The sequence below is a fragment of the Dendropsophus ebraccatus genome, chromosome 9 (assembly GCF_027789765.1).
Source record: "Dendropsophus ebraccatus isolate aDenEbr1 chromosome 9, aDenEbr1.pat, whole genome shotgun sequence".
NCBI classification, from domain to species: domain Eukaryota; kingdom Metazoa; phylum Chordata; class Amphibia; order Anura; family Hylidae; genus Dendropsophus; species Dendropsophus ebraccatus.
The window spans coordinates 74,728,065-74,748,494 of NC_091462.1; the positions used below are offsets into that span (position 1 = coordinate 74,728,065).

Sequence of the window (20,430 nt, forward strand, 5' to 3'; positions counted from 1 at the left end):
GGAAGAGTCTATTGTGTGGGGGAGATCTGTGCTGTTTTCTTCCTGGATGCTTGATGACTGTATATGAGAAGTAGTGTAATATGGAGATATCCTGTGTAATATAGAGGAGGAGAAGACATAAGTAGTGTAGCAGTAACCTCTGTCCTCAGTGTGGTGTTTTCTCTCTGAGAGAAGATCGTGTTTTTTTTTCTTCAGTGTTCTATGGCTGCAGCTGTGTGTGTGCGTGCGTGTGCGCGCGCGCACACACTATAGCTGTAGCAGGCTGTGTGTGTATGCTATGGCTGCAGCAGGCTGTGTGTGTGTGTATGCTATGGCTGCAGCAGGCTGTGTGTGTGTGTGTGTGTGTATGCTATGGCTGCAGCAGGCTGTGTGTGTGTGTGTGTGTATGCTATGGCTGCAGCAGGCTGTGTGTGTGTGTGTGTGTGTATGCTATGGCTGCAGCAGGCTGTGTGTGTGTGTGTGTATATGCTATGGCTGCAGCAGGCTGTGTGTGTGTGTATGCTATGGCTGCAGCAGGCTGTGTGTGTATGCTATGGCTGCAGCAGGGTGTGTGTGTGTATGCTATGGCTGCAGCAGGGTGTGTGTGTGTATGCTATGGCTGCAGCAGGGTGTGTGTGTGTATGCTATGGCTGCAGCAGGCTGTGTGTGTGTATGCTATGGCTGCAGCAGGCTGTGTTTGTGTGTGTGTATGCTATGGCTGCAGCAGGCTGTGTGTGTGTATATGCTATGGCTGCAGCAGGCTATGTGTGTGTGTATGCTATGGCTGCAGCAGGCTGTGTGTGTGTGTGTGTATGCTATGGCTGCAGCAGGCTGTGTGTGTGTGTATGCTATGGCTGCAGCAGGCTGTGTGTGTGTGTGTGTGTGTGTGTGTGTGTATGCTATGGCTGCAGCAGGCTGTGTGTGTGTGTGCTATGGCTTCAGCAGGCTGCGTGTGTGTATGCTATGGCTGCAGCAGGCTATGTGTGTGTATGCTATGGCTGCAGCAGGCTGTGTGTGTGTGTGTATGCTATGGCTGCAGCAGGCTGTGTGTGTGTATGCTATGGCTGCAGCAGGCTGTGTGTGTGTATGCTATGGCTGCAGCAGGCTGTGTGTGTATGCTATGGCTGCAGCAGGCTGTGTGTGTGTGTGTGTGTATGCTATGGCTGCAGCAGGCTGCGTGTGTGTATGCTATGGCTGCAGCAGGCTGTGTGTGTATGCTATGGCTGCAGCAGGCTGTGTGTGTGTGTGTATGCTATGGCTGCAGCAGGCTGTGTGTGTGTGTGTATGCTATGGCTGCAGCAGGCTGTGTGTGTGTGTGTATGCTATGGCTGCAGCAGGCTGTGTGTGTGTGTGTGTATGCTATGGCTGCAGCAGGCTGTGTGTGTGTGTATGCTATGGCTGCAGCAGGCTGTGTGTGTGTGTGTGTATGCTATGGCTGCAGCAGGCTGTGTGTGTGTGTGTATGCTATGGCTGCAGAGGGCTATGCGTGTGTGCTATGGCTGCAGCAGGCTGTGTGTGTGCGTGCTATGGCTGCAGCAGGCTGCGTGTGTGTGTATGCTATGGCTGCAGCAGGCTATGCATGTGTGCTATGGCTGCAGCAGGCTGTGTGTGTGTGTGTGTGTGTGTGTGTGTGTGCGCGCGCGCATGCTATGGCATGCTCCCACAATGACCCCTCTATATCACTATGGCTGAGCCTTCTATATCACATGTATCTGGCATTGTTAGCAGTGTGTCTTTGTGTATGGTGAATAGTTAGAAACATAGAGGATTGTCAGCAGGAAAAGACCACCTGCTCCATCTAGTCTAGTTGTGAGTAGTTTAGGACATGGAGGCTGGAGACTGTGTGTGCAGTGGATGCAGACATAGGATAATCTGCTTTATATCTTTCCTTATTCCCCTTTAGAAGTCGCCCCAGGATCATGTAGGACATTAGGGAGAAGCTGCTGAGCCAGTGTGATAAATAACTCCCCTGGTATCTGACTGGCCATTTATGAAGGAGCAGGAGTCTGAGTCGGTCCTGATGAAATTCATGAGTAGGAGTTGGAGCTACGGCTTACCGACTCCACAGCCCAGGTTACATCTCGCTGTCAGAATGGATGGGCTGTGCATGGGTTGAACTAGTGGATGACAACTGAATGGGCACAGAAATGAAAAGAGAACCACTGGGTGCTTGATGTTAAAAAGATTTTTATTTTTTTTTGTTTTAAAAGCGACATTGGTTGTTAGGAACAGGGCTGGTTAGAGGCTTTAATAGATAACTATCAGCATGAAAAGGGATTCAGATACCATAGCTAATCCTCTTATATTCCTCCGTGGTGCTAGTTTGGGGTATTTTCAGCCAAAATATGTGTAAATTAGGTTGTTTGGTGCACTGGGGGCACTCCCTGGCCTGAGTGCACCATCCCGCCCTGCTTGTGCCTTACCTCCTACTTTATGCTTATTCATTTATGCATGAGTAGTGACATCTCCCTGCCCAGATCTCGCGCAATAACTTTGCCCGTCTTGTGTTACTGCTCAAGATTTGGGGCAAGAAGGGAGACATCACTACTTATGTATATATGAATATGCATAAGTTAGGAGGTAATGAATGAGCAGATGGGTGGGCTGGCCAGAGCACTAAGGTGCCAGAGAATGCCCCCATACACCAAACTGGTTTTATATGTACAAACAATCAGCAAATAGTTTCCCTTTTAAGTTGCATTTTGCAATGAACAGATTCCATTGTTGATATATTAACTCCTTAAATCTTGGTAATTAAAAAATTTCCTTTTGCAGGTATGAAAAAATCTTTGGCCGGGTGTCAAATTATAATTTCTGTGTAACAAATGCCATGAAGGAAGACTTGCTGCATAACTGGGGAATAAAGTAAGACTAAATTAGATTTGCCACAGCTGACAAATGACATGATGCCATTATGTGTAGGCTGAATAAACCTTAAAGGGCTGTTGTCTGGCTTAAAGTACAAAACTTTACTGCTGCAGGGGACACGTCAGTGTGGTATACTTACCTGTCTCGCTGTGCCCTAGCTGCAGGTTCCCGACCTGCCTGCTGTCCTCTGCTTTCTGCCACTCCTATTTCTGACAACTGTCTGTGCTGAGTGTCTTTCCTGTCAGAACGTTGTCAGAAACATGACAGTGGAGGAAGACAACAGGGACCTGGGAGCCCCAGTGGCAGCAGAGTTGTGTTCTATAGGCTGGACAACCCCTTTAAGGGAACGAGTCACATTAAACATTTTTATCTTCAATAATCCTGTTACAGAGCAGGAGGAGCTAAGCACACAGAGATCTATCTAGTTTAGTTTTATGTATAATGTTCAGGATAACTTGTGATTTATTTTATTAAATCTGTGCTCATTCCTAAGCTTAGGAGTTCAATGGGTGTTCAAACTTAGGCTGGGGTCACATTGCATTTTTGCAATCCGCAGATGAAAAAACAAGTGCATTTGTATGTATCTGTTCTAATTGTTTTTTCCATTGACTTCCATTATAAAAACACAGCTCAAAACGGATGCGTTTTGAACCTTTTTTTTTTTTGTTTTTTGCCAACTGAAAAACGGATGCACACAAATGCACCAGTTTTTTTAATCCGCTTTTTGCATAAAGCGGTTGAAAAAACTGATTGCAAAAACGTAGTGTGAACCTTACTGATTGGCAGCTGTCTTTGTATACATCACAAATGTCAAACTCGTGGCCCTCCAGCTGTTGCTGAACTACAATTCCCACCATGCCTAGACAGCTAAAGCTTTGGCTGTACAGGCATGATGGGAATTGTAGTTCTGCAACAGCTGGAGGGCCACGGGTTTGACACACCTGGTATACATGCTGATGCTGTCAAATGAGACGGCTCATTGGACTCCTAAGCCCAGGATGAGCAAAGATTGAATATGTTACTACTTCTCTTTATGCATTTTCATAGCGACAACTTCTTTTAAGTTACTTTATATTCTCTTGTTTCATGATAACCCATATAATATGCATTTCTTTACTGCTGCAGAGCCATCACCCTGTATGATAAACCAGCATCCATATTTAAAGAGACACCAGTGGAGCTTCAGCATCAGCTGTTTATGAAACTTGCAACAGACTATGCGCCTTTCAAAGATGGGTACATAAAAATTCTTATATACATAAGGACTAATGAAATGTCCTTATGGACAAAAACATATAATGTAACATGAGTTTCTCTGTAGCTAGGACCACTGGTTTCATTTTTAGTGAACAGATTCCAGGTACTGCAGCCATCATATCTTCCGGTCCATGCTCCTTTTGTCCTTTGTTTGTTCTTTTGATGATGTTGCAGAGCGGGGAAGGAGGGCGTCATTGGATGAACACAGGACCGCAGACCAGGTGATATGATTGCTGCGGAGGGTAGTGTGAGTATACAGGCACTTATCTGGTGGTAAATGGAGGCATAGGGTTAACTGGGTAAAGCGTTGGTACCAGTCTCCTGTTGTATGCCTCAGTTGCACTAAAACTAATGCAAAAAAAAGGGAAGAGCACAGCTGTGCAGTCCGAAGGACACTCTTACGCTTGGTTTTCTACTACAGGTCTCCCAGTTCAGCCCTAAAAATTCTTTATTTCTGTCCTTTAAACTTGTCCAAAAACATTGCGTAAAGTTATATGCACAGCAATGTACATTTGGGACATGGTCAATACACATTGAACAATTACGCAATTCATTTATGGTGTGCCAACTATGCGTTTTCTTTGCTAAATGCAGCAGTTTATACAGATATGTCCTTCCTTAACATCCCAAGATATTTGGCGCAAAATGTTAAAAGTGAGAAAAATTATAAATCCAACACATGATGGACACCTTCTGTTGCACACCCTTTCACATTCTTTTTGATAGATACTGTATTCACTGGATAGGCTATGAAGCGGCTGCATTACACTGACAATGGGGTTGGCACCCTACTGATCAACTATTGACAGCTGATGGTTTATTTTTTTTTTCCTGGCAAACCTCTAAGTGACCCAAGTTAAGCACATTTCTATACCAAATGCTGAAATATTCCGATCAGTTTTAGAAAATTCGACACCAAAGTTCTGTGTGACAAAACACTATACAACCAGGAGAACAGCGAATGTGTTATATAATGGATGCACACACAACAAATGAATATACAAATACAAATCTTTGTTAGCACCACAAACAATGTTAAAAACACTTAAAATTTGACCTCATAGGTCAAGCACAAAACCTAGCGACCCCCACAATCATTGGGGAAACGTCACAGTACCAGGACAAAGCAATTAGTTAAAGCGACTCTGTACCCACAATCTGACCCCCCCCCCCCCCCCCCCCCCCCAAACCACTTGTACCTTCAGATAGCTGCTTTTAATCCAAGATCTTTCCTGGGGTCCGTTTGGCAGGGGATGCAGTTATTGTCATAAAAACAACTTTTAATCCGGCAGCACTGTGTCTAACGGCCGGGGCTTACATTTGTATATGCATTAGGCTGGCACACCCTCTCTGTCCTTCCTCCCCATCCTCCTCATCATTAGGAATGCTCCAGGCAGATTGCTTCCTATTCCCCACCTGTGTGTATAATGAACATGTTAACACACACTTGAGCCCTCTCAGAAGGGTCAGGGGTCTCTAATTCAAATAAACTCCAAACCCACAGGCCGCAGCCCGGGGTAAAAAACCCCTTTAATTTATATCACCCCCGAAATAAAAATTAGCTTTTATTATGTATCTTTTAAAATAAACATGTGAACTTGTTTAAAATCACAACACACCTAGTACTACTATCACTAGCTAGTGCTATATGATATATAGGGATATAACTACCCTCTTAACTAACTATCTCAATCACTATCACAGTCTGCAGTCCTGTATAGAGGTAACTAGGAGATACTAGGTGTCTGCTATTCTAAAACCACAAATAGTGCCCCCTCTCTACATGTTTCGTTGCCACAGCAACGTCATCAGGAGAAAATTTAGGCAACTTTAGGTTGCCTAAATTTTCTCCTGATGACGTTGCTGTGGCAACGAAACATGTAGAGAGGGGGCACTATTTGTGGTTTTAGAATAGCAGACACCTAGTATCTTCTAGTTACCTCTATACAGGACTGCAGACTGTGACAGTGATTGAGATAGTTAGTTAAGAGGGTAGTTATATCCCTATATATCATATAGCACTAGCTAGTGATAGTAGTACTAGGTGTGTTGTGATTTTTAAACAAGTTCACATGTTTATTTTAAAAGATACATAATAAAAGCTAATTTTTATTTAGGGGGGTGATATAAATTAAAGGGGTTTTTTACCCCGGGCTGCGGCCTGTGGGTTTGGAGTTTATTTTATTATAATGAACATGGGCTGGATCGTTAATACAACTGTGCAAAGCTCAAACAGCAGTAAATGTTCCTGGATCATTCCTAATGATAAGGAGGGTGGGGAGGAAGGACGGAGAGGTGGTGCCAGCCTAATGCATATACAAATGTAAGCCCAGGATTAAAAGTTGTTTTTAGGACAATAAATGCATCCCCTGCCGAACGGACCCCAGGACAGATCTTGGATTAAAAGCAGCTATCCGAAGGTACAAGTGGTTTGGGGGGGGGGGGGGGGGGGGACAGATTGTGGGTACAGAGTCGCTTTAAGCTAAACAGCTAGCATGTGAGTTATACACAAAAACGGGCAATAAATACAATGAGTAAGTGCATACACTATAGCAGCAAATGAATTCGTAACGAAGTGCCAAGTGCCCTAAACTGAAATCATAGGTTAAATATCATGCAGCTATCCTGGTACAATATGCGTTCTGTTATGTTCCCATAACTTCATCAGTAGTGAACCAAAAAAACATCTATTTATTAGTTATCATATCATAGTTTATATCGTCACAGTAAACTACTGTAACAATACCTGAATCATCAAATTGGAAACTGACTGAGGCTATGTTCAAACGTACCATATCCGCAGCGTATTTTTCGCTGTGAATTCACAGCGAGACCTGCTGCGGATCCAGTGCTGTGAAGGTGAATGGGTCCCATACATACAGCAGATACACTGTTTGTATGGGACCCAGCCCCTTTAACTCCCCCCCCCCCCCCCCGCCGGCCGCACGCCCGCCGCCCCGAGCATACATTACCTGCTCGTCGCTGCGGCAGTGTGCGACGCTCACGGCTCCCATCACTCCTCATCGGCCAATCAGCCGGGAGTGTCACACACAGCTGCGGAGCTGAGCAGGTAATGTATGCCTGCAGCCCTGGCCCCGAGCATACAACTGGGGGGTTAAAGGAGTCGGGGCTGCGGCCAGCGGCGGGGGGAGGTGGGGGGGGGGAGTTAAAGGGCCCGGGTCCCATACACGCATCCGCTGCATGTATGGGACCCATTCACCTTCACAGTACTGGATCCGCAGCTGGTATGCTTAACCCTTTCATGACGCTTAAAATGCCGTAAATGACAACACCAATTTTCACTTGCTTTTTCCTTCCCCCCGCCTTCTAAGTTATAGCGTTTGCATTTTTCTATCTACAGGGCCATGTAACTGCTTGTTCTTTTCATGAAAAAATGTACTTTGTAATGATGCCTTTCAATCAAATAAAAATTAATGACATTGGGGGAAAAAAATGCTATTTTGTAACTTTTGGGTGGTTTATGTGTTTACTTAATGCACTTTACAGTAAAAGTGACATGATACCATAATTCTGTGGGCCAGTCTGAACACAATGCAATTTTACACAGATTTTTTAATGCTTTATTTATTTATTTTTGCAAATATTATTTAACGGTTTTATTTTCTCCCCTATGGGCCTGTATGGGATGTCATTGTTTGCGCCATGATCTCTAGAGTGGTCCGGTGATTGATAAAATCCTGCAGCCGGCGGGGGGGAATTAATTACTAACTTACCTCTCCCCTTGCCCACAGTGAGCCGCAGTACCCGGCCGCAGGACCCTCGTCGGCCTCTTTGATCTTCGGCGCTGACATGTCACGACCTGGCTGATGGACTTGCTGCTCAGCCTGCCGGTGATTGGGGCAGGACGCCAATCCAGTCTTCGATGGCTGAGTGGCAAGTCCAGCAGCCGGGACAGGTCTTTTCCCCCAAGTCGTGACATCATCACAACTCTGGGGGCGGGGGCCACTGCAGCCTGTCATTATCGGTGAGGGCTCGGCTGCTGATAGAAGCTGGGCCCTCACTTGCTATAAAGCGAACAAGCTCGTCTAAGGGTTTAAGAGACCCTGTCAGTAGGTTAAGGCTGTCCTATCTTAGGGTAGCATAAACAAGTGACAGAGAAACTTACATTGTTCTGTACAGCTAATTCGGAGAGATCCCCCTGAATAACATGGACAATAATGAAATTCAATAAAATATTGAACAACAAAAAAAAAACATGGACAATAAGTCCCACTACATCATGTGCGTGAGCCCAGTAGTCCTCAATATTCATGAGAAGCAGAAAACTCCGCCCACCAGCTGCTGATTGACAGTTATGTATCCATGCTGTGTATAGGCAGTCAACTGTCAATCAGCAGCTGAAGGGCGGGGGGAGGGGTGTGGCAAGAATCCCATTCTCTTACGTATTAGGAGAACAGCTGAACAAAATAATGTAGGTAATACACTGATCTGTTCAGCATTTCTGTCACTAGTTTATCCTGCCCTCATTTAAGGTGACATAAACATAGTGACAGATTCCCTTTAAACACCAAACATGGGTATAAATTGCCATAAAACATTTCATAATCTTATTCAAAATTGTTGCAATATCATGATTTTCACTGTGCAAAAAGTGACCCTATATTGACACAAGCACATGGGATTTATCAGACCGTAATAATGATTGCACAATTCCCAGATCTTAGTCACCTGTACAGAGCATCATGGGTAAGAAATATTTTCATAATTGCTGCACAGTAAAGTTCAGGGTATTGGTTGTTAGTTACCATTCCCAATGGCTGCAGGGCTCCTATTACCGTAGGTCATACAACTGTGACCATTGTGTTGAATTTACAGTTGGACTAAGATCTGGGCATTGTGCAATCATTATTACTGTGATAATTCCCATGTGTTTGTGGTGACGCTGTGTCAATATAGGGTCTCTTTTTGCACAGTGAAAATCATAATATTGTAACAATTTTTAATAAGATTATGCAATAATGTTTTATGGAAATTAATACTCACTTGGTATTTTAAGTATATTCCATTTTAGAAAATGTAGAAGACATTAACATTGACATTTTGTATACTACTTCTTACACTATACCATAGATGTCTTCACTGCTTTGTGTGATATCTATTTCATCTTCACGTGTATTGCGTCATACTTTTTGTTTATTGAGTTTCTAACAATGAGATGCGGAGGATTTTCTCTTCTCAGCACATCTTTTATTCTGTTCTGGCGTTGCAGCCCTGAAACAGAGATACAATTTTCCATACAAATAGGATAAGTTTTGATTAGCTACTTCTTGTGCTGAGCACATACTTTTGTAGTTGCCATGTATAATCTATTATATAATGAATTCTTGTAGTCACGATATTACAAGTGCTAACCCTTGCCTAAAAAACTACAAAACTACTCTGGGTGTTACTTCAGGCATCTTTATAACCTACCACACTGGTCAACCCAAATATACCACCACTTGTAGCATAAGGGCTACTACAAAATTACATATAGTTTGCATTTTAATCCTTTATTATTTTCAAGATATTAGATTGTGTAATCTAATTCATACAGTGAGTAAATGTCTATTTTCATAAAACCTTAAAAATAATTGTCATTTGTTTTTTTCCCTTGTATTTTAGATTAGAATGTACAGACATCAAAAAGGAAAGATCTGCTTTCACAGAGAAAAAGCTGACAACTGGGATTATTACATACAGGGAAATAAGACCTGCTTTGCTGATCAGTAGTACAAGCTGGACAGGTATTCTGTTACTCCCTGTTTTCTCCTTGTAAAGTATTTATACAGATACACATGCTCTGAGTGAAAGGGGTTCTCCATCGCTACAAAAACATGGCCACTTTCTTCCAGAGACAGCCCCTCTCTTGTATCCAGCTTGGGCAGGGTTTTGCTGCTCAGTTCCATTGAAGTGAATGGAGCTTAAATCCAAACTACACCTGAACTGGAAAGAAAAGTTGTCGTTGTCTCTGGAAGAAAGTGGCCATTTTTTTTTGTAGCGCTGGATGACCCCTTTAAGTATAGAGCTAGTGTATTAGATCAACATCTATGCAAAATAACTTACTATGCCAAATAGTTATAAGGGACAGAGATGTGTGTAATGTTTTGCTGTATGTGTGTAACTATAGTCACAGTGCTTTTCTTATTTCTCTAGAGGATGAAGACTTCAGTGTTCTGTTAAGTGCATTACAAGGTATGTGCGTAACGTTCTGCATAATGTCTTGTCTTTTCTTGTTATGCCTTCATTAGTGTCAGATAACAGGGTTTAGTGTGATACCACTGTTGCGATCCTGATCTTCTGGCATGTCCCTAGTGGCAGGGCACGCATGGAAACAAATGGGAGGACATTTTGGGATGGCATGGGTGCAATGGAGGCTCCTTATGGCACTCTCAATCCAGATGTGAGCCTTGTCTAAGGGGGGTGTTATCGAGAGGACTATATCATGTGCATGTCCTAAGTAAAAGAAACTTCACTGGTGTAATTTGATTTTGAGCATAACGTACGCAAAATGTTAAATCAGATGCGAAAGAAAAAAGTGTGACTAATTTATAATGGTCAGCGCTGCCTCTAAGGGCATGGCTACATTTAAAATACATAATACAAAACCAGAGCTTAACATAGGTTGTTACAGTCACATGTTGGAGACTGCCAGTGAACAAGGAGGGATTGTAATCCATCAGCCAATCCCAACAAGATACAGACATTCTCAGCATTGAGAATAAACTGATAGATACAAAGTAAATGCAAAAGTAAACAAATTAATCACATTATGAAAGCCTCTGTTAGGACCTGCCTTGCTGTATAATACCCAGTCACTGCCCCATGACAGTCAGCTGATATTATCCAGCAAGGTAGGTCCTAACAGAGGCTTTCATAATGGGATTACTTTGTTTACTTCTGCATTTACTTTGTATCTATCAGTTTACTCTCAATGCAAAGGATGTCTCTACGGGCCCCTATCTGTGAGTATCCCGTTCAGGCTATCCCCTAATTCTCCACTAAAAATATTAGCATCTTGCTAGTTTAAAACCTGATACCCACTTGGGTGATATGCATAAAGCCCAAGGGGCTTGAAGGTGAGCACCACATCAGCTCTCTGCCTATTAATATGACTTGTTTGTATGGTATCACACGAGGCGCTTCTGCCTGGCTTTTTTTTTTTCTCCCTCTACTTTATGATATGTTAAATCGGCCAGGCCATGGGAGGCCATGTCGCCTCTGTTAGTCTGTTAGCTGAGGGATGCACAACTTTGTTGTGTCCGAAACATGCTCACAACTTGTTGTTGTTGTTTGTGTTTTTTTTTTTTTACAGTAACAGGCCGGCACGGGGATGTCGGTGGTGCAGTCTTTTTATTGAACCGCCACATGGTTCCAACAGCACCGGTCTACTCTGGAGCACTGGGGACAGGCCCCACCTGTGACGCGGCTCCATTGATTCTAATGCAGCTGTGTCACAGAGGGGAGTTTTTTCACACTCTGGGCCGCTGGACCATTGCTTGGGAATAGACTGGTGCCGGTCTGTTAATGTAAAAAAAAAACAAAGTGACTCACCTGGTGGTGCATTCGCTTTAATTTATATTTACGAGTACCTAATATGCTGTGGATTTAATCAATATAAATAAACAGCAACGGATTAAGTACTTGTGAATGTACCCTAAAAGAGGGAGGCAATTTCCCAGGGTTTTTTGTATGACCTTTATCAGAGCAGAGCTGCAAGCAGAACTCTTATTTCATTTCTCCTTCAAAAATACTATTGAAGAATCTTGGATTTTAGAAACATGTAGTTTAATGATATATTCCTCTTATTGAACATATTATGTTTGTATTTTGCCTCCCTTAGATTATGATACATTTATTACAAATGGATCCGAACTTCCTTCTCTAATTTGTGTTATAACAGGTAAAGGAACTGTTCTATTTTTTTTTTTCTATTTAACCATTTAGATTTTCTTAGGAAACATCAGTGGAATTTTAGACCATAAAATTTCATTTTTAATTGACAAGTTGGTTGGCAAGGATTTTTATATAGAAAACGTGACACAAATTGTTGCAGCAGAATGTCATTTACAAGTGCCACAGGGTAGCTGCAAAATGGGAGCTTTAAAGTGACCCTGTACCTACAATCTGCTCACGGGTACTGTAGGCCACGCCAATTTGACGCAGTCCTGCAAGTTTAAAAGTCGATTTTTGGAACAATAGCTGCATCACTTGCCGAACTGACCCCAGGACAGATCTTGAAATAAAAGCACCTCACCTGCTGTTAGTTTCCCTTTAACCTGCTATTATGCTCCCTTATTTATGAGGCAGACATTGGGTGGGGAGGTCTATGCACTTAGAGGGTGGTCCATGCAATACGGTGGCACACACAGATGTGTGGATAAGGCCTAAGACCATTATTTCGTTAGTGTTTGTACTGACACTTCTTCCTCTACTAGATATTACAGGACTGTGATTATTTCTTTTTCTTTTTTTTTTAAATCATATTTTAAAGGGAACCAGTGAGCTCCCAGCTGCAGCAAATAGAGCTTCTACAAACCTCCCATACCTTATATGTGGTGTCTTTATCGATAAGGTTAGTTACTGGAAAAACATCTTATTCTGGTGTGCATGGAGGGGGAGAGCCATGAACTAGTCATCTGGGCGGTGTCCTGGCTGTCATTAGTCACGGCTCTCTGCCTGTCAGCACGCTCTGCGGGGATAATTGACAAGCAGAGAGACCCGTTAGTAGCTTCTTTGCCTGTCAGTTACCCCTGCAGAGCGTGCTGACAGGCAGAGAGCTGTGACTGACAGCCAGGACACCGCCCAGATGACTAGTTCATGGCTCTCCCCTTGCATCGCGTGTAGGAATAAAAGATGTTTTTCAGCAATTACCCTTACTGATGAAGATACCACAGCTGCAGCCATGAGCTAGATCAGCATCGTGCTGATTGGCTCCCTTTAAGAAAACACCTTTTAAGATGATCCATTTTTACTAGTAGGGTGTCCTATAGTCTGTGTGTGGATGAGACTTTGGAATACAAGTTTCTCAAAGGGGATATCCAGAGAGCAGGAAAGGTTCTGCCTTTTCTTTAGCGCTCGACTTCCTACTCCTGCCCGTCCGTGCTGATACTTTTGCAGACGAGAGGGGGGCAGGAGCATGTTGCGGGCAATGATCGCAGTTACTGGAAGTTACTGGACATTGCATGCGAGCATACTCCTGTCCCCATTTCGTCTGTGAAGTATCGGCACAGACCGGGCAGAAGGAGGAAGTGGAGTGTCGGAAAGCAGACAAGGTAGAACCTCTCCTGCTTTCCAAATATCCCCTTAAGGTTACAAACACACTTGCCGGATCTGCAGCGAGTCTCCTTGCTGCGTTTTTGCAGCGAGACTCGCTGCAGATCCCGGCCCTATACTTTCAATAGCAGAGAAACTCGCAGCAGGGATGTACATCCCTGCTGCGATTTTGTCTGCAGCCCGCCCCATTAACCCCCCGGCCGCCGGACATTATACATTACCGGGTCCCCGTTCCTGCTTGCTTCGGGGCTCCCGGTGTCTTCACGGCCCGCCCGGCCAATCAGTGCGCTGCGGCGGGGCAGCGCACTGATTGGCCAGGCGGAACGTGCCGGGAGCCGCCGAAGCAAGCAGGAGCTGGGATCAGGTAATGTATATCCTGCCCGCCCCCCTGCAGCCCCGATCGCCCCCAGCCCCATGATCGCCCCCAGCCCCGCAGCCCCCGGCCGCACGATTGCCCGCAGCCCCCGGCCGCACGATTGCCCGCAGCCCCCGGCCGCACGATTGCCCGCAGCCCCCGGCCGCACGATTGCCCGCAGCCCCCGGCCGCACGATTGCCCGCAGCCCCCGGCCGCACGATTGCCCGCAGCCCCCGGCCGCACGATTGCCCGCAGCCCCCGGCCGCACGATTGCCCGCAGCCCCCGGCCGCACGATTGCCCGCAGCCCCCGGCCGCACGATTGCCCGCAGCCCCCGGCCGCACGATTGCCCGCAGCCCCCGGCCGCACGATTGCCCGCAGCCCCCGGCCGCACGATTGCCCGCAGCCCCCGGCCGCACGGGCGATCATGCGGCCTGGGGGCTGCGGGGCTGCGGGCAATCGTGCGGCCGGGGGCTGCGGGGCTGGGGGCAATCGTGCGGCCGGGGGCTGGGGGCGATCATGCGGCCGGGGGCTGCGGGGCTGGGGGCGATCATGGGGCTGGGGGGCGATCGGGGCTGCAGGGGGGCGGGCAGGATATACATTACCTGATCCCAGCTCCTGCTTGCTTCGGCGGCTCCCGGCACGTTCCGCCCGGCCAATCAGTGCGCTGCCCCGCCGCAGCGCACTGATTGGCCGGGCGGGCCGTGAAGACACCGGGAGCCCCGAAGCAAGCAGGAACGGGGTCTGGGTAATGTATAATGTCTGGCGGCCAGGGGGTTAATGGGGCGGGCTGCAGACAAAATCGCAGCAGGGATGTACATCCCTGCTGCGAGTTTTCTGCTATTGAAAGTATAGGGCCGGGATCTGCAGCGAGTCTCGCTGCAAAAACGCAGCAAGGAGACTCGCTGCAGATCCGGCAAGTGGGTTTGTAACCTAAGTCATAAATGATTATGCTAAAATGTCTTTTTAGGTAAAGGGCCTTTGAAGGAATATTACTGTAAGTTGATTAGAGAGTTGCAGCTGAAGAACATACAGATCTGCACTCCTTGGCTAGAAGCTGAAGATTATCCTGTTTTACTAGGTAAGGAAATGTTAGATGAATTCTTCACGCAGAAAAAAAAAACATAGTTGCTTTCTTTCAAAAACTGCACCTTACTTGTCATTGAGTTGTTTGGCATTGCAGCTTAAAGGGGTTGGCGACTTCATAGTAAAATTGTTCAGTATTAGAGATGAGGGAACCTGGAGCATGCTCGAGTCGATCTGAACCCGAACTTTCGGCATTTGATTAGTGGTGGCTGCTGAAGTTGGATAAAGCCCTAAGGCTATGTGGAAAACATGGATATAGTCATTGGCTGTATCCATGTTTTCCAGACAACCTTAGAGCTTTATCAAAGTTCAGCAGCCCCAGCTAATCAAATGCCGAACGATCGGGTTCGGATGGACTCTAACCCGAACCCGGTTCGCTCATCTCTATTCAGTATGCAATATAAGTACTTACAGCACTTACTGACAGCAGCTCCCTGTGTGCCTCATAGAGCTAAAATCAGACTCCCCTCCTCCAGGCTGGGCTGCCCCGCTCTGTGGTGAGTCTGTCCATAAGGTGGCCGACATGGAGGGGCATGCGACTATGCCACGCCTCTAGTGTCCACCATAGGCATATACAGGCTCAGTGGGGGGTGGGGCATGGTCACATGCTCCTCCATGTCGGCCAGCTTATGGACCGAAACACCACCGAGCAGGAAAAGCCCAGCCTGGAGGATGGGAGTCTGATTTTAGCTCTGAGGCACGCAGGGAGCTGCTGTCAGTATATACAGTGACTACACTAAGTATTTTTACTATAAAGTCGCCAACCCTTTTAACTCTATTGAAGTGAGTACAACCTTTTGGAAAGTAACCATATTTATCTAATCTAGTAAAAGCTATATACACGTACTATTATTTTACAAATAAAGCTGTATTTAGCACAGTTCTACTTCTCCTAGGATCAGCTGATCTTGGAGTCTGTCTTCATAAGTCATCTAGTGGTTTGGACCTTCCTATGAAAGTAGTGGATATGTTCGGCTGCTGTCTTCCTGTGTGTGCTGTCAATTTTAAATGGTAATAATTTCTTATTTGCAAGGACACTAGTCTACATATGTTCTGAAAAAATAATATAAAAAAGTCTCTTGTGCAAAATTGGCAAGACTTAAAGTGTACCTGTCATAACATATAAAAACCCTACCAAACATCTAATTAGTGCTTGTCCTATGTATGCGGTCCATCTTTATTTAAATTTTGCATCTCCATCGGTCCGTTTAGTGCCCCATTGTGCTGCTTGTGTTTCTGCATTATACGGTGTCTGTGGGGGGACTCTTGTTTATCACTTAGTTTGCTCAGTTACTCACTTTTTATTTTGTATGTTAGTGATCTGGCTATCTGTATTACTGAATATATTAACATATAGTCACATCATAAAGATAGGTCCGCAGCAGGAACCTACTCAAAAGAATCATCTCTTGCTCTGGTGGATTCAGAAATCCATGAATAACATGGATGGTCATTTCTCTGAATAAACACCATGTAACACCCCATTTCCTTCTAGCAGACACTGAAAGGGAAATGATCCCCGATGGCAACTTCCTTTAACAGAATCAACTGAAGGTGTCTAGGCAGCTGTGTCATGTGATCAGCAGCGTTGTGGCTACCATACTAAAGACTTTTTCCGTGATCAACCCCTTTAAAGAAAACCTGTCACAACTTTGTTTTTATAGTACATGGTCAAAGACTGTATTGAATTGGTATTGCGACAATGTATGTAATCTAACACCGTTCAAGAAAGGTTAAAGGGGTTATCCAGTGTTAGGAAAAACTTGTCTACTTTCTTCCATTACAGCGTGACTATTGTCTCCAGTGTGGGTGAGTATTTGCAACTCTGTTTCATTGAAGTGAATGAAGCTTAATTGCAAACTACATCTGAACTAGTGACAAGAGTTAGGCTGTTAAAGTGACACTGTCACCCTCTTTTTTGCATTCTGACTTCTCTACACAGGTGTAAAGGGTAAATTTAGCAGTTTTCATACCTTATTTTATATCATACGTCATTGTGCTTGTTCACGTAAAAAATTATCTTTTATCAACTGTAGATTGTGATAAGTGGGCGAAGCTTCACGGCAACAGTGCCACTTAGCCCCTCCCACAGTGCCACAGTTGGCCCTGCTTCTCTGTGACGCCATCCACACATAGGCCCCACCCCCTCGACACCCATTGGTATGGGCCGGCCTAGAGGGGGGGGGGGGCCTAGACCTTTAGGCCAGCCTGTTCCAATGGTTGGCGAGGGGGCGGGGCCTATGTCCTTATATCATGGAGGGGCGGGGCCAACTGTGGCCCACTTAGCACAATCTACAGTTGATAAAAAATTACTTTTTACTTGAATAAGACGTATGATATAAAATAAGGTATGAAAACTGCTAAATTTTACCCTTTACACCTGTGTAGAGAAGTCAGAATGCAAAAACTGGGCGACAGTGTCACTTTAAAAAAGAAAACGAACACTGGATAAACCCCTTAAAGAGTGGTCACATCTGTGCATCTATGTAAAGGCACCAACAGGAATGTAAACTATACATTAGAAATGCAGACACCAACTTTTCTAGTTGACTGAAATAGGACATGTGTACGGCTTTTAAAAAGGACAAACTGCAAAAAGGTGGACTTTCACTGTCTCCTTTACATGCCTTTGACTAAGGTTACACATTTTCTCATTTTAACCATTGATCCCTGCACTTACCAGGTATCTCTTACTGCATGTGGCTCAAACCATGTGTCAGTGCACTCACCACCGCGTTGCATGGACGCATGGGTTTATTAGCATGAGGGAACATTGCCCAAGGTGCAAGCAGCTCATTGTGTTCTATTGGGCATCAGGTGTTGCATGATGGTTAAGACAGGTTAATCTCTCTCTGATGCTAGGGTTCATATATGGCGTTCTGGCACGTATTATGTGCCAAACCGTGTGCCATGCGCACAAATTGTTTTCAATGGGATTACAAATTGTGGCACATTATTTTTTGCTGGGGCCTAATATAATATAATATAGCCTAATATCTAAAATATCTGTGTAGCCTTAGGGCCCTATTACAGGGAGTAATAATCAGCAAAACCGGCCTGATGAGGCCGAATATCGCTCTGCGTAATAGAGATGATGATCAGCTGATTGTTTCTTTAGACCCTGACCTAAAATCATCGGGTACTGACCGCGCATTGCTACGTATAATAGCGATGCACTGCTGGGGGCTGACGGTTCAACAGTTTACGTTACCTATCCACGTTCCTGGTCGCGACCAGTGATTGACTGAGCCGCCTGTTAGCTCTGACGGGCCACTCTGAAACTGCAGCACGCGGGACCAGGAAAGAAAGCAGCGCGCAGGAGACCGGGACAGGTAATGTAAACTATTTAGGTATAGGCTGCACGGACATCGATAACTATGTCCGTGCAGCCCTCGCTTAATGATTATAGGGCCATGTAATACACCCAGTAAACGAGTGCTGATCTAACCCCCCGTTACAGCCCCCTATACTCACCTGATCCCGCTTTTGGATCCGGTTGGGTCACGGAGATATCAGCTCCCGAAGCCCGGCGCGCGCGCGCTGACAGTAGAGTCCGACGCTCATGGAGAATGAATGGGGAGTCCGATGCTCTGTCATTCTCTATGGGCATCGGACTCTCCTGTCAGCACACGCGCCGGGCTTCGGGAGCTGATATCTCCGTGACCCGACCGGATCCAAAAGCGGGATCAGAGTATAGGGGGCTGTAGCGGGGGGTCTGGAGCCTGTCACCCCTGCACTGGGGGTGACAGGTCCTCTTTAATGAAGTATGTGTTTAGCTGATCAACTTCCCAGCATTTAAAAAAACAAAATGGATATACATGAAGCCTTTTTGTCTGCAAGTACTTCTCAGACTTGGCTAATTGCAGTCAAATTTACACAAAATCACAGAAAAATTCAGTAAAATTTTGGGCACATTCACGCCACTTGTCTGCATACAGATTTCTGTTTCTAGGGCTGCAGTGTAGATTGAGATGTGCAGGTTTTACAGAACCTGACATTTACCACTGAGCTGTGCTGCTGCCCCATATAACGCAGTGTACCTGCTGCAGCACATTTCCTCAGTCCGCACTGTTGCTTTCCTGACAGACAGAATGTTGCTATTTATGAGAGGCTCAGTGGGTCGTCACTCCAGCAGCGCACAATAAATTGCTACACAACACTGAAATAATAAGCATGATTATTTTCTTTGCAGTTTACATGAACTTGTAAGACACAATGAAAACGGGCTGATATTTGAAGATTCTAAAGAGCTTGCTGCACAACTAAAGGTATCTAACCCGTCACTGGAGATGCATATATTTTGACATTAACAAAATATAAACGTGGCTTATAATTGTTAAAATAACAAAGTGCATAACCTCCTGTTAAAACCTTTGCTGCTCCTGTGCTGATGACTACAGATGAGCGGACTTTTCGGATTTCTGGTTTGTGAGAACCAGAACGATCGGCGTCTGATTCCCGCTGTCTGCTCGCTCCGTGCAGTGCATGGATACCTCCTAAGGAACGCCTGGAAAACTGGGATACAGCCATTGGCATTCTCTGTATCCCAGTTTTCCAGGAGTTCCTTAGGAGGTATCCACCCGCTGCACGGAGCGAGCAGACAGCGGGAATGCGACGCTGATCGTGCTGGTTCTCACAAACCAGAAATCCGAAAAGTCTGCTCATCTCTACTGATGATCATGTGGTTCTCCACTGGTCTGTCTGCAGCCACTTGTTGATGGAACGCTTGTTTTAGCTAAACCAGACTTGGACTATGTTCTATGGTGATCTAAGTTTAGTCGGTGTTGAAGATCACAGATGACCTTTATTTTCTGATCAAGTGGATTCTGCTTTTGATCAGTCCTAAATTTGCTATGGAGATGGGGTCAGTTCTTGTCATTATGGGACTCTTTTGTTGCAGTAACAGCCTCCTCTATTTTGAGAGACTTCAATTGTGTCTGTAAAAGTGTATGCCCATTCAGTAATTTTCAATGTTAGATACATATGTTGGGTAAGAAGCACTGGTTTACCATTGACACTCCATTGTATTTCATAGATGGTAGTTAATGTGTTCAGGCATTTTAAACCATGTCTTTACAGACCTCACTTTGTGCAGTAACTCTGGAATAATGAAAACTTCCTTTCCCAAACTATTGCCACAAAGTTGGTAACCTAAAATTGTAGTAATTTATTATTCTTCCAAAGACCTAATCCTGAAAAACAGCCCCAAATCATTATTTCTACTGCACATGCTTTATGAATTCTATGTAGGTAGACCTCCACCAAACGTGAATTTGTTTAGATTGCCAGATACTGAAACATGATTCATCATCTTTCCAGTGCTCCAGTGGCGCTGGGCACTGCACATTGTCATCTTTGGCCTGTGTGTAGCAGCTCCTGCCATGCAGTGCCTGTGCTTGTCACTTGAACTCTGTAGTAAGTGATAAAACTAGGAATAGGCAAGACCCACCACCCTGCTCTAAGGGCCCTATTCCACGGGACGATTATTGTTCGCAAAATAGTTAACTATAAATGATCGCTATTGAGAAAGATCTGAAATCGTTTGCCCACTTACGTGGAACGATAATCGTTATGATCGTTCTTGCGGTCGTCTTGTCGCTATTGCGTTC

The 20,430-nt window shown here is 45.1% G+C and overlaps 1 protein-coding gene across 2 annotated transcripts in view; it reads left to right on the plus strand.

The window, feature by feature from the left end:
- Positions 1 to 20,430, plus strand: part of ALG1 (ALG1 chitobiosyldiphosphodolichol beta-mannosyltransferase) — a 29,873-nt gene that overhangs the window by 7,241 nt on the left and 2,202 nt on the right. For both annotated transcript variants that reach the window (XM_069983657.1, XM_069983658.1), the window contains 8 exons: positions 2,755 to 2,844; positions 3,973 to 4,083; positions 9,730 to 9,851; positions 10,261 to 10,299; positions 11,948 to 12,007; positions 14,706 to 14,816; positions 15,718 to 15,832; positions 19,014 to 19,089. In XM_069983657.1, coding sequence (XP_069839758.1) covers positions 2,755 to 2,844; positions 3,973 to 4,083; positions 9,730 to 9,851; positions 10,261 to 10,299; positions 11,948 to 12,007; positions 14,706 to 14,816; positions 15,718 to 15,832; positions 19,014 to 19,089 — 724 coding nt within the window. The remainder of the gene's footprint in view (positions 1 to 2,754; positions 2,845 to 3,972; positions 4,084 to 9,729; positions 9,852 to 10,260; positions 10,300 to 11,947; positions 12,008 to 14,705; positions 14,817 to 15,717; positions 15,833 to 19,013; positions 19,090 to 20,430) is intronic.